General features: G+C 58.7%; 3 protein-coding genes across 3 annotated transcripts; all 3 read right to left on the bottom strand.

Moving 5' to 3' along the window:
• Positions 1–1,364: 1,364 nt before the first annotated feature.
• GGS23DRAFT_617242 (uncharacterized protein) lies at positions 1,365–3,050 on the bottom strand (the record flags this gene model as incomplete). Its single annotated transcript, XM_051520850.1, has 2 exons — positions 2,524–3,050; positions 1,365–2,109 (listed from the first exon to the last, which is right to left on the bottom strand). The coding sequence occupies exons 1-2, from the start codon at positions 2,631–2,633 to the stop codon at positions 1,365–1,367; spliced, it is 855 nt and encodes a 284-aa protein (XP_051374872.1). The 5' UTR covers positions 2,634–3,050.
• A 1,136-nt stretch (positions 3,051–4,186) lies between these two features.
• GGS23DRAFT_371631 (uncharacterized protein) lies at positions 4,187–6,165 on the bottom strand. The gene is made up of 3 exons (XM_051513361.1): positions 5,968–6,165; positions 5,682–5,900; positions 4,187–5,607 (listed from the first exon to the last, which is right to left on the bottom strand). The coding sequence occupies exons 1-3, from the start codon at positions 6,049–6,051 to the stop codon at positions 4,456–4,458; spliced, it is 1,455 nt and encodes a 484-aa protein (XP_051374871.1). The 5' UTR covers positions 6,052–6,165; the 3' UTR covers positions 4,187–4,455.
• Positions 6,166–8,433: 2,268 nt separating this feature from the next.
• GGS23DRAFT_555775 (uncharacterized protein) lies at positions 8,434–11,670 on the bottom strand. Its single transcript, XM_051515617.1, has 3 exons — positions 11,127–11,670; positions 10,148–11,048; positions 8,434–10,068 (listed from the first exon to the last, which is right to left on the bottom strand). The coding sequence occupies exons 1-3, from the start codon at positions 11,309–11,311 to the stop codon at positions 9,169–9,171; spliced, it is 1,986 nt and encodes a 661-aa protein (XP_051374870.1). The 5' UTR covers positions 11,312–11,670; the 3' UTR covers positions 8,434–9,168.
• Between the last annotated feature and the right edge of the window lie 1,174 nt (positions 11,671–12,844).

Raw genomic sequence — 12,844 nt, 5'->3', positions numbered from 1 at the left:
CGGCTTATCGGGGCGGAGCAATCGACAACGACGAAGCGAACTGATGCTTAGGCTGACTCGGTCTCTCTCTGTCCCTCTGTCACTCACTCTCTCTCTCTTTGCCTATCACCACCTTGTCCTTTTCTCCCTCCCCCCCTGACTTCCTAGCGCAAGGCGCCGCGCCCTGAGGAGGCCTCTCCTCTCCCCTGGAGCCAAAGCAGGCATTATAGTGGCATTTGCTCTTCCATGCAGTGCGTGGGCAGTACGACAAAATAGCCACCCGCGATGAGGCTCCCGGGCATAGCGCGGTTGAGGCTCGGCGGTTAGTGGTTGTCCTTGTGGGGGGGGGGCAGGACATTCGCTTATTGCACAGCAATGCCTCCCCCCCTCCGCCCACCCCCCACGCCGCCGGCTACACCGATCTCTCAACTAGGTAATAGGTAATAGCAAAACAGCACTGGTGGGATTCCCGTCGGTCTGCCACCCTGATCAGGTGGAACGTCCCCGGCTCGTCGCATCCTCGCGAGGCGCACCCGCCCCGGTGAGCTGGAAGCGGCGGCGGGTGCGCCTCGCAGGCTCGGTCATTACCTATATTCCTGTTACGCGGCGGCGGGGGCACCAGGTGTTTCTCGATGCGGCCTGGCGGCCTGGCTGCCTGCTTCCCCCCACACTCCCCCCCCCCCCCTTTCTTTCTTTCTCGCACCTCGCACCCCCTTCCCCTTTCTCTCTCCGTCTCTCTATCTCTCTACGCAGCATACTCGCGTCCGAATGCCCGCCCGGAATCGCCGGCGCTGCGTGCGGCCGGCGGGCGTATTACGAGGGCCGGGAGGACAAGCTCGGCCCCAGGGGCCGGCGCGCAGAACAGGCAAGGAGGGGAGAAGATACGGATCAGAACCTGCTGGCGTGAAGAGTCTACCCTACTAGCCGATAGCCAAAATAAACAAAAGATATATAAAATAAAATAAAAATAAAAAGCCATAGTAACAACGATAGCCGTGAAAACCGCCCGCTCCCCTCCCCCACTCCCTGGCGTGAGCGCATGCCGCTGCCTTCTAGGCCCCGATGCGCGGAGAGATACTCTTTCATCTTTTCTTCACCATACTAGAGACCCCGTCGCAAGCTAGAACCGAGCCACCTTTACAACGACGGGGAAAATCAACACCATCGTCGCGTGCGGGCGGGAGGATCCCGGGCCCTGTCTCCATTCGCGAGGACCGCCTCGCGCGGCCGCTCTCTACCGCGTCCTCCCCCGCCAGCGTAGAAATCCAGCCCCAGCCCTCGCCCCCTTCCGTAGACCTCCCCATCTCGCCCTCTTACCTTCTTCTTCTTCTTCCCCTTCCCCTGCCCCTGCTCCTTCTCACCCTCCTCTCCTCTCCTCTCCTCTCTCATCCGCGCCCTAGCCCCGGTCCGGCAGCCGGGAGCAGGTGCGCGAGGCCTCCTCGCGCCGCGGCCGCCGCCTGGTCGTCTTGCGGCGGCGCGCGGTAGTACCGGGCGTCGGGGTAGTGCTGCTGCTGGCCGTGTGTGTGGGCGTGGGCGTGGGCCGCCATCTCGTAGCCGAGGTAGGGTGGCGGCGCGGGCGGGTAGCCCAGATACGGCGGCGCGGGCGTCGGCGCGGGCGCGCAGTCCGGGTCGGACGTCGCGGGCAGCGGCGGCGGCGCCCCGAAGAGGAACGCCCCGCCGGCGCCGGCGCTGTCGCTGTCGCTGCTGCTGCGGGGCGCGCCGCGGTCGGCACCGCGGCTGTCCCGCGTCTCCCGCGCGGGCGGGGGGGCTAGGCGGCCGGGCGGCGCTGGGCCGCCTCTGCGCGGGGCGCGGCCCGGCGCGACGTACCGCTGCGCGCCGCCGTCGGCGTACGCGTGCGGCGGCCGCCGCTGCGGGTGGCGACGGGCCGGGGGCGGGGGCGGGAACGGCGGGTACGTCGGAGGCATCGCCGCGATCGCCGCGAACTCCGCGGGGAGCAGCATGGGCGCCGCCGCGGTGGGCGACGGCGACGCCGGGTCCGAGCCGTATCGGGCGCCGCTACTACCGCCGCCGCTGCCCGTCGCCGTCGTCGCGCTCGACGACACGCTACCCTTGCGGCAGTTGTACTTGCGCACGTTCCAGCGCAGCAGTCGGCCTCGGTACGCGCGGATTCTAGAGGGAGGGGGGGCAGGGCGGGGCGGGGCGGCAGGGAGCGCGGAGCCCAACGAGGAGGACACGTCGACGTGCCTTCTCCCGCGCCCCCGGAGCCTCTTGCCTGCCCCGTCGCCGACCGCTCGTGTTAGTGCTCGACGTTCTCGGCTTTCCTCCCTTCCCCTCCACTCCCTGCTTTCGGCGAGGGGGTTTCTCGTTCTTGTCACGCATCTGGCACGGCCGCGAGGAGCGCGAGACGCGGGGAGAGGGTGAGGGACGCGAGGAGGTCTTCGCGGAGGGCGGGACGACTTGTGCTAGACTAGAACTGCCAGGGAAAACGAAAAAGAAAGGCAATTATGTGTAGGGGGAAGATAGGAGAGAAGCGAACATGAAAGGGGGCGGGGAAAAGGGGGGGGACAGAGGGTGAGTGCTCACGAGGCATTGAACCCGTGCTTTTCGCTCATGATCCGACGCACATCCGATAGCGTATTCTCCGCATAGAGAGACCGGATCGTGGCCTCGTAAACATTCCACTGTTTCGTCATACTGTAGTCGTCGTCGTCGTAGGGTGACGTTCGCGCGCACGATGGCCTTTTTTTCACTACCTGATATATGATGTCTGGAAGGAAAGGGGGCGAGAAGGGGGAGGGAATAGGTAGGGAGGGTAGGGTAGGAAGATTAGGGAGGTATCAACCGGATAGCGAAGAAAGGGACGATTGTATAGGTCACACAGCCGGCCCTGATAGTCATGGTTATGAGGCCCGGTAACCCGGCTACAGAGCCTCGCCGTAGGCCTCTCGCTCTCTATCTCCCTCCCTCTATCTCTCCGTCTCTCTCCCCGTCTCTCTCCCCGTCTCCCTTCCCCTAAACCACACGTGCGTGCGGGGGGAGGGGGAGGAGGAGGAAGGACTGGGTGGAAAGGCCCTTTAGGGTAGGTGTAGAATTGCTCGCTGGCCGAGGGAGGGCGAGGTCGATACTTAGGGACGGGTGTCCGCCCTTGAGTGTTCGTCGTACTTATCGTAGGGAAGGCGGTGTAGGTGGCAGAAGAGGCAGGCTGCGGGCGCTTTCCCTTCAGTCTCTTTCCGTTTTTCTTCCCTCGGATTTCGTCGGCGACTCCCTCGGGAAGGGTAAATTATGGGCATGGACGTGAATTGTTATGTCTAAGAGAGCGTCGGTCCCTGGGAGGCGGAAACGGGTCGACCGCCAGGACCTCTTCTCTTCAACGGTTCAAGCCTCGTTCAAAGACCCAGGGAGGGGAGAGAGGGAGGAAGGGGAGAAACACTCGGCCTCCAGGACGAACCGACGAACCAGCCCACCGGCCTCACTGAATCAGGGGAGTGTATCCGAGCCACAAAAGGACTGCGCTTCCGGTTACAGCTGCACCAGAGCCTGCTTCTCTAGCGCCGTCATCATGCTGGAGGTGACGACGCCATATAGCAACGCCTTCAGTTGACCCCCCTCCCGACCGTAGTTACTTAAAAGACGCTGGGTTGTAGGTGGACGTAAGCGAACTTGGCGTGTGTCTAGGCACCCCCGGCCGCATTTCAGCTCACGAACCATTCATCCCCTAGAACACGGTCATGTTCATCGCCGATGAACTCACCTCGGGACCGGTCCCGCCCCTCCTCACCTGAGGCTGATGGTTCGCGCCATGCCGCGCAATTGGGAGCCCCCAATCAGACTAGGACGAGAGACTCTGGCTCGGATCGGCCACCACTCTTAGTCATCCCCTTAACGTGGTCCCGAATGACGAGATGCTACAGTGATCGGGGGGGGGGGGGGGGACGTTCAGCATCCAACTCCCAGAAGGGAAGGACAAGGGGCGGATAGGTGGCATTCGCCGATCGCAGGGATCCTAGTCGGCCGGACAATAATCCACGCTCCTATATCAGTCAATACGTAATTGGGCGCGATGGCGGCAGGTGGCCGACATGAACAACGCGTCGATATTGGGTCGGGGGCGTTTCTGTTATCGACGTATTAGGCGACTTGCGCATCGGGATCAAAGACAAAATATACATTACTACCCCCCACCTTGACTTATTGCTATACCCTCGATCTCGATTATTACCCCGTCTTCGTTCGGCGCTCTTCCTAAGCCCCCTCCCACCCCCCGCTTTCAGTCTTCGAAGCAGCTGTTCTTCTGTTCATCGCCTTGCGACGCCACGACCGGGGGTCGAAGCAAGAACGTCGTTACTATGCTTATCCGGCCTGCCGTGGCCCAAGTCGTCCCCCCATCTTGTACTGTGAAGTTGGGATGACTGACTCATTCCTTCTCCTTGCCATGCAGCTCGTAAATCCCTCACGCCGACAGCCCTGGGCTTCCTTTCAACCGTTCCGTTGCGAGGTGGCAGGTAAGCTATGCCTCTACGCATCGGCCTCCTTCTTCTTCTCCGAGGCTGAAGCACTATCCTTCATCGTGCTTTGCCGGGTGACCGCGGGCGACAGGGCCGTAGGGCTGCTGACGGTCTCGCCGCCCATGATGCCAGATTCCTGCTCCTTGTGGCCGACGCTGGAATCAACCTTGGTGCTCGCACCACTAATAGAGCCAGGAGTGCTACCAGTCGGTGAATGAGGCTGGCTATTGGAAATAGATCCAGTCGTGCCGGCCGCGATGCGGATAGCGTCGTACCACTTTTGGGCATCGGCAGCCGAGTGCGCCTTGAATTGCAGCTCGGAGGTCCCGGCCAATTTGCTGCTGAAGCTCCCACCCCTATCCTTCCCTTTGATGTAGAACTTTTCGCCGCTCGGCACGCCAATGACGGCATCGGGAAGGTAGATGGATAGCTCAGGTTTCGGGTCGATCCGTACGTTATCGTCGTCTTTGAACTCGTGCAAGAACTTGGATGGGGTGACGACGTAATAGGCCGACTGGGTGCCCCACGATAACTTGTTTCGCGACTTACGTTCCAGGCTGCCCTCGATCAGCGCCTTGGTGGAAACGTGGTTCTGATTCGGAAAATTAACCGACTCCACGCTCCGGGGCGGGTCATTCGGATCGACAAGACGGTTACCCTCACGGGACAGGAAGCCGTTCCACTCAAATTCGGCCGGGATGCGTTGGGCCGCGCCGAGCATGTCGACGTAAAGCGCCCTCATCTTCTCCGCTTGGCCACCGGCGACCTGATTGAGAGCCTCTATCGCCTGCTGGACCACTTCCACCACGTGGGCCTCGAAGGCCTTAAAGCCGTCCTGTATGTTGATGAGGTCATTCCTGTGATTGTTCTCCTCGACAACCTGCTTATTCAGCCTGTGGAGGACTCCGCGTTGGATAACATAAGGGTCCTCGCTCGGGGTGAGCTTAGCGCCTGTCGATTCAAAGGCGGCGGCGTTCTGGCTGAGAAGTTCGATATGCTTCTGGGTGGCGCTCCTCGCCTTCTCGATCTCCTTTGCGCTCTTCTCGGCATTGTGCGAGACTTCCTTATGCTTCGCCTTGATTTCTTTGTGCAGCCGCTCGAGGATGGGCAAGACGGTCCCCTTCAAGATCTTTTCGGTCTCCGCGTTCGTGTTGATCATTGCCTTCGGCGCGTTAGGACGTAGGTATAGGACGGGAGAACCAGGCCAGTCGGGGATGGGGGGGAGGGGGATACTACCTGCGTGTTGACGCGCACGTTCTCGAAGAAACCGGCGACGCCACCGAGCCCCTGGTCGAAATGGGCGCCTTCTCGAAGGGGGTGAGAGATCGTCTTAAGCACCTTCTCATACTCCTTGGAGTGCGCCCTATGAGCCTTCTCGGTCGCTCCCACGTACTCCTCCAAGTAGACGACGGCGTGCTTCCAAGCTTGCAGTCTCTCGGTGAGCAAGCCGGCTGTCTAGAGATCGGGCGGGCCGAAATCAGCAAGAACTCCGGTCGGGGGAGCAAGGCCAATCGGGACTCACCGTAGTAGGATCGATATCGGGCACGGGGCCGTCGCTGAAGGTAGTGCCTTGCCTCAGGGGCAAGGTATGCGAGTCACCGCTCATTCTGGAGTTTGTATGGCTGATGCTGTCCTGTTTCGGAGCTGGCGGCTAGCTGGCAACGTGCACTCAACCCCGCACTGGGAATCTCGTGGTCAATTGGATCGTGTTGGGAAGGTCAAGTGAGCGTAAGAATGGCCCCTCGCGAGAGATAGGAGACGGCGATATCACGATGCGCTCCAGACGGGACGCAACAACGTGTCGGTGGCGAGGGAGACCCCAAGCAGCTAATTAATGAATGAATTAATTAGCACTCGACGACGGTATCCACAGCAGGGAAACGGAATAGACCTGCCAGAGGAGGTGGCGACGGTGGGGAGACGATATCCCTGCGCGGATCGCTGGGAGCTTTCAGCCCTTGGCGAATCGAGTGGACCCGCTCAATCTGAGATGACACCGATGCGAGATGGCGATAAGAGGAGAACAGGACTACGGCACGCATTCGAGTCGTCGAGCAGCCTGGGGGCCCATCTACGCTATACCGCGCGGTGGCTCGCGTAGGATAGATCGGGAGGCGAGCGGGGGGACACGACGATCTATCGACGGGAATTGGGCGTCCGCGCCGAAAAGAGAAAGGAGAGCAGGTAAATAATAGGTATGTAGGAGGTTGGTGAGTGCGAGCGAAGGCGTTGGTATTTCCTGCTGGTCCGTCCTTTGCTGGTGTCCTCGCTTCTCTCGCACGTCGACGGGCCAGCGGCAATCAGGGCGTGTACTAATCCGGTCGTGGTCCAACTTCACTAAACTGCCTTAGATACCTACACCTAGCAACCTGCATGTCTAGGTACCTACGTAGGTACCCACGTAGGTATACCGTAGGTCAGTAGCCAGATGAGACGGGGTGCAGCACACACTGCATCCAGGCATGTACGTACACAGGCATATTCCTTACATGCGCATCTACTACCTTAGGTAGATGTACTTAGGTAGGCGTACCTACGTGTCTCGGTCATGTGAACCCCCTGACGTCATCCGCCAAATGGGCGGGCACGTCGACAGCCGACAACCTGTATCCGAGGTTAGGAGGGGTCCTCGCTATAGGTACCTACGCTTTGCCTAGGTAGGTTACGCCTAGGCGATAGGCACATTTACCTACCCAAGGTAACCCGCCTAACCTAGGAGGTAGGTAGGCGATTATTAATCTCCCCATACTACCCCGAGTTACTAGAGGCCGGAGGTATGTGATGCGCCTGTGTCGAGGGCACCGCATCTCGATGGTGGGAGCTTCGTTAGGAAGTTGTGACGACGTCGGCAAGCCATGGTGCGTATGCGCGTCACGTATTATGCTTGACGTACGTACATATTATACTTCTGTCTACCCTGTCCCTACCTCTCTAACCTACCGACGTATGTAGGTAGGTATGTATATGAGGGTGCATGCCAGTGAGTACCTTAGGTACCTATATGCCCACCTACGTTACGTACCGAGGTAAGCGACCCGCACGCAGCGACAATCGACTTGTTGGCACCCTTAGGTAAGAAAAGATCTACATCGTGGTGCGGGTTAGCGACGCACCGCTCTACGCGACGAATACCTACATATAATATATACGCACCTATCTATGTTCAATACCTAAGAGGCGGCCGGCAGCTAGTTAGAGGGAGGAGTGGCGAGAGGGGGCCGGCGGGAATCGGGAACCGGTTGGTCGGCGTAAACGAGAGCTGCCTACCCACCCAGGGCAGCTCCCTCCTAATGGCTGAGCTACCTAGCTATAGTTAGAACAACCATTGCCCCGTGGCAGGCTGAATCGCACGAAAGGGACCGTTACCGCTCCGTCCCTACTACCTTACTCATACCCGCTCCTGCGCACATGCGAAAAGAGGAATCCCAGCTCGGCTTTCCGGTCTCCCTATTCTCCCATGGCAATAATCGCGCACGCGGCCAACGCCGAAGAGGAGAGTAAGAAAAAGGATAGGCACGAGGGAGAGGGCAGGCGACGGCGACGTGGGGAGAGGAGACAAGTAGACACCGGGGTAGGAGACATGCAGAGAGCGACCCCGTATTCCGGGAATGCATGTAGGTATGTTGTAAGTATAGGCCTATATACTGTACTAGCACAGGAGGCATATAATACCATACCTACCTAGCTTGTCTCCTAGGCATAGGTATAATACACATACCTCTCATATCGATTGGCACGGAAAACCTGAGGTGGGTGCGCTTTTCGCAAGCCCAAGATCTGGTTGCGGACAGACCGCATTCTTGGGACAGGCAATTCGGTTGCATTCCACAAGTCACTCGCCTACTGGGGGGACGTGAAGCCGGTAGCGAAATGAATGGAACCCGGCGTCGAAGCGAGAAACTTCCAGTTTTATCGACCACTTCGCTTTTCTCTTCTAGTCTTGTCGCATTCTGCGACGGCGGGTAGCATGCATCGCCGCCGTCCACCCGCCCATCCCCCCCCGCGCCCCATGCAGCAGAGGTGCCAACCGCAATTATCCGCGATGAAGAAATGCGAGTCAAACTTTTTTTTTCTGGGTTTCCATTTGCCGAGGCGGTGCACGAAGACGGCGTGTATGCGTGTCAGTGTGAGTGCGTGCCAGTGTGAGTGAGTACCAGTGTGACTGGGAGGGCGCGCGAGCGTAGGATGTGTATGGTATAATAGTAGTAAGTAGTAGAAATGGTACAGTGGTATTTGCCCCCTCGACACAGAGTTACCTCTCCTCCCCCCCCCTTTCTCTCTGCGTGCGTTTCGAGTAGATGGCAATGGTGAGCGAGAAATGCGAGCTGGGGTATATAGCAACTGTCAAAAGACGTATCGTTCCCGAATCATCATCATAATATGTGCCCGGCCGGCCAATTCAATCCCTGCGCGACAGCCATAATTCCTGTCAAATTCGCCGCCCGATGTGTAAGTGGTGCAAAGTGCAGTCCGCCCCGATACGACCTCCAGGGATTGCGATGCGACCACAGCCGGTCCTCCCCCTCCAATGAGCCGTGGTCCAACTCAATATCTCCAACGCCCCGGGCGCCCGAACCTAACGCCCCAGCGAGGAAGCAGAACAATTATAAACATTACGCCCGGAAAACGTAGTAACCGTAGAAGACACCCTCTTGGGAAACATTCCCTGATGGTAGAGTAGCAGTCGAGGACGGTGTCGTGGCAGCAGTGGTGGCCAGCTGGTTTAGCCACTTCGACCTGGGACAAGTCGAACTCGCCGTTCGCCTTCGAACCCCCCGAGTGCCCCGTGACCAGGGAAGAAATTAAACCCCCCTATCGAGTGCCGATTGGCTTGCCTAGTGGCCGAAGTGCTCCTCGATCGACTATCCGGCGCAGCGCCCGCCCCGTTGTGCTGACGCTCCGCGATCGTCTCCAGAGGGTCCGTCGCCACCACGCGAGAGGGCGAACTTGGCATGCTGATGCTCGCTGCGCTCACCGCTGTCTGGTAGTCGGGGAGAGCGACCGAGCCCGTGTAACTGTGCGTTCTCAGGAGCGGTGTTCTCGTAGCTGTCGCGTAGCTGGGTACCTTGCTCAGCTGGACCAGGTCGAGGAACTCGGTATGCTCCGGTGGAGTATGGTGGCCCGTAGGGCCTGCGTGCTCCTCCTCGCTCGTCTGTCGCGATAATTCTGTCGAATGCGTGTGCGACGAGTCCGCGGTATGCTCGCTATCCTGATGGTGGGTCAGGGGGGTCGTGGCTCCCGATCCGGGAACATGTAGTAGGTAGGATTCGTTTCGGCGAGACTCGTCGAGCGAGACGTCGTGCAGCCTGGAAGTCAAGGCAGCGGGTGGGACGGCTATCGCATGGATCATGGCTGCTACGTTTTCGGACGAGCCGGCTCGGGATTGCGCGTAGAAAGGACTGTTGACGCCGCTATGGATGCCGGGGGTTATGATTCCGCTCGGGTCCACGTCCTCGTAGAGTTGATCGAGCACATGCATCCCGTAGCCTGGAGGTGCCATGCTCGACGTTCCGGTATCGCCGGGATCACCTAGCGCTTCCGGCGCTTGAGAGACGAGATTGCCTTCTTCGTCTAAAGGCATGTTCGGGGAGATGAAGATTGTGATGGGTAGTGACGCCCTCAGCTGTATAAGTCTGGTCAGCGCACCGTGGCCGGAAAGAAACCCCCCCGGATAAAACTAGCAGAGGCTTGAGATTCCTCACCTCGGAAATATGGCCGTCGGGGTTTTTCAGCGCGACCGTGAGCTTGAGCTTGTGTCGGATTTTGATACCGTGGACGGAGCAATCTTGGATACACCGGCTCAATTTCTTCGGTAACGACAACTCTCTGTTGACGACCCACCCCTCCTGGCCGGTCTCCTCAATGTTGTCGCGCCAGTGGTTATCTCGGGAGACCTCGAAGCTCCAGGACATGACGTCGCGGTCGTGCTTGTACGATTTCGTCGGCGCCTGGAAGCTCTGCACGACAAATTCTTGGACCTCGATGAGCTTGACCGAGATGTTGCCCATCTCCAGGCCTTTCAGCAAGGGCGTGAAGCGCATCTCCAAGGGAACGTGGCTCCCGAAAACGACGGCTTTCTGCGGGACGACGACGGAGTACTCGATCTTGTTGGGCCATATGTTCTCCACGCTCATAGCGTGGTTGAACTCCAGCGCGGCGGGTTCGAGGGTCCGAATGATTCGGAGTCGCTTGAAAGTGTGCAGGTTTTTCGCCAGCTTGCCTCTCGAGACAGTCGCCTTCAAGCTGTAGGTGATGCCGGTCTGGTAGAGCCCCTCGACGCTCTCGGCCGTGTTCCCCGATAACTCTATCTCGAAAGGCCACTCGTAGTTCCCGCGGCCCAGCAGGTTGTGGTGGCTCGACTCGCCCACGAAGGGGGGCCAGGCATGTTTGAGGATGGTAAGCATCCTGTCCACTCTCTGGTTGTGGATCCCGGACGGCGTCTGCTTCCCGTCGACCCAAGCGACCCGGCAGTTGCCCACGAGCCGGAGATGGACATCCTCAACCCTCAGCGGCTCCCGCAAGCACAGGACCACGACACCCTTCAGCAGCTGCCCGGAAGCCTCGTGCTCGTTTCCACGAAAGACGATGAAGTCGTTCTCAAGGCTGTGGCCAAGACTTAGCAAGACGCTGGAAAGTCTTTCTTCTCCGTCCGGCCGTTCGAGTGAACCCGGGATGGCTTACCGTATCTCGAACAGGGCGCACACATTCCGGCTAGCTACGGAAGTGAAAGGGTTGAAGGACGGCATCTTGGATTCCGTCAACTCGGCTGCGTGCGTGGCTCTCGACGATACGGCTGTGCTCGCCAGAGAGCAGAGCAGCGAATTCCGCTGCCAGAAGGTAGAGTGCAGGTGATGGAGGCCAGTCATGGATAGAACGAGGAGGACAAGTTGGTGGTGGGCGGGACAGCAAGGTATTATAAAGGAGGAGGAGCTGGACAAGAAGAAGAACCAGTCCGCCCCTTGTTAGGTTAGGACACGCGTGGGACGGATTGCAGCAACCATGTAGGGCACAGCAACACGGACATGGGAAGAACCTGGTGGGCGAGTGGATACTACTACTTTTAGTTATATATGCTTTCTTTGTCCGTTCTTTTTTTGGCTGCCTCGATCAGAGGTAGGTAGGTAGGTTAGGTAAGGTACTGCGTAGGTATAAGTACTGCGCACTCAAAGCACGGAGGCAGGCGGGTGTTAGACGGTGGGTTGCGGGCCAGGCCCGGGTTTAAATACACGCCTACCTACGTCGAGGTATCTATATACACATATATATACATAGCTTGTCCCGGTGACGGGAGCCAGAGAGAGAGTGTGTGTGTCTGGGGGGGGGGGCGAGGGGGGCAGCTCGTCCCATTTTTCTGGCTCGTGGGCAGGTTTTGCCGTTTTCTCGAGAGTTCGTTACATGGCAACTTAACTTACACGGGTCAAGAGACTTTGTCCAAGGTTCCCTCCGCCGCCCCCGAACAACCGCGGTGGTACATCGCCGGTACGTACTTGCATGTAGGTATGTCCTTGGGTACCTTGGGCACTACGAAGCGCGATGGACCTCGAGAGAGAGAGCGGCCAGGGGAGAGTCGATCTGGAACTTGGCTGGCCCTGGATCGGCCTGGGCAGGACGGTGATAGCCGGCCGGGATCTGCGCCCGCGGTCGTTCTCGAAGAAAGAAAAAAAAAAAAGAGAACACGGAGCCCTCTTCGCGGAATGGTGCCATTGGATGGGATCGACTGCAAGCGAAGCGGGTGGGTGGAATCCACGACGGCAAGCGGCTGTGTTGGTAGGTACTGTTGTACTCACCTCCTCTATACCTCCTATCTACATACAGTACACTGTGCATACATGCATGCATACATTGCATACATTCATAAGTTGGTACATGACACATACGTGTACGACTCATTTGTTGGGTAAAAAGATGGGATAGATCAGGTACCGACCTGTTCTATGCCTGTTTTACCTGCTCATGTATTGCATTGTCCATCTATTGTCTTTCAAGGTACCTACCTCCCCCCTGAAGTCATAGCTCCCTTCATTCCTCCGAAGCTACCTAGGTACCTACTAATCGCGTGCGTAGAGGTATGTACACACGTACCTACGTGTGCAATAGACGGGCATCCATCCACCCATCCATCCATCCTATGCAAGTGACGACGATCTGGAGGGGATACGCTTTCGACTTTTTCTTCCCCCTTTTCCTTTCCCTTTTCCTTCCCCCCCTCTCTCATTTTTCTGCCTCTTGTCTTCCTGCCTTCCTTCCATGCCACCCTCCCATCTCCTGAGCCCAAAGGCTCCTAACCTTAGGTAGTTGATTCTCTACGTAGGCGCCCTGCGCCACTAGCTTGGGCTGGCATCCGGTTCCAGTGGGCGGAGTGCGGCATCACCCTCCCCTCCTCTCAGCTTTTCGCGTGC

The sequence above is a fragment of the Durotheca rogersii genome (genome assembly GCF_024521655.1).
Source record: "Durotheca rogersii strain YMJ 92031201 chromosome Unknown GGS23scaffold_4, whole genome shotgun sequence".
Taxonomy (NCBI): Eukaryota; Fungi; Ascomycota; class Sordariomycetes; order Xylariales; family Xylariaceae; genus Durotheca; species Durotheca rogersii.
This window is presented reverse-complemented; position numbering and strand designations above follow the sequence as displayed.

Coding starts and splice junctions, on each gene's coding strand:
- GGS23DRAFT_371631 (XM_051513361.1), bottom strand. CDS start 6,051: ATGAGCGGTGACTCGCATACCTTGCCCCTGAGGCAAGGCACTACCTTC. Junction 5,901..5,967: donor CCGATATCGATCCTACTACG/GTGAGTCCCGAT, acceptor CCCGATCTCTAG/ACAGCCGGCTTGCTCACCGA. Junction 5,608..5,681: donor ACGTGCGCGTCAACACGCAG/GTAGTATCCCCC, acceptor AACGCGCCGAAG/GCAATGATCAACACGAACGC.
- GGS23DRAFT_555775 (XM_051515617.1), bottom strand. CDS start 11,311: ATGACTGGCCTCCATCACCTGCACTCTACCTTCTGGCAGCGGAATTCG. Junction 11,049..11,126: donor TGCGCCCTGTTCGAGATACG/GTAAGCCATCCC, acceptor TCTTGGCCACAG/CCTTGAGAACGACTTCATCG. Junction 10,069..10,147: donor CCGACGGCCATATTTCCGAG/GTGAGGAATCTC, acceptor AGACTTATACAG/CTGAGGGCGTCACTACCCAT.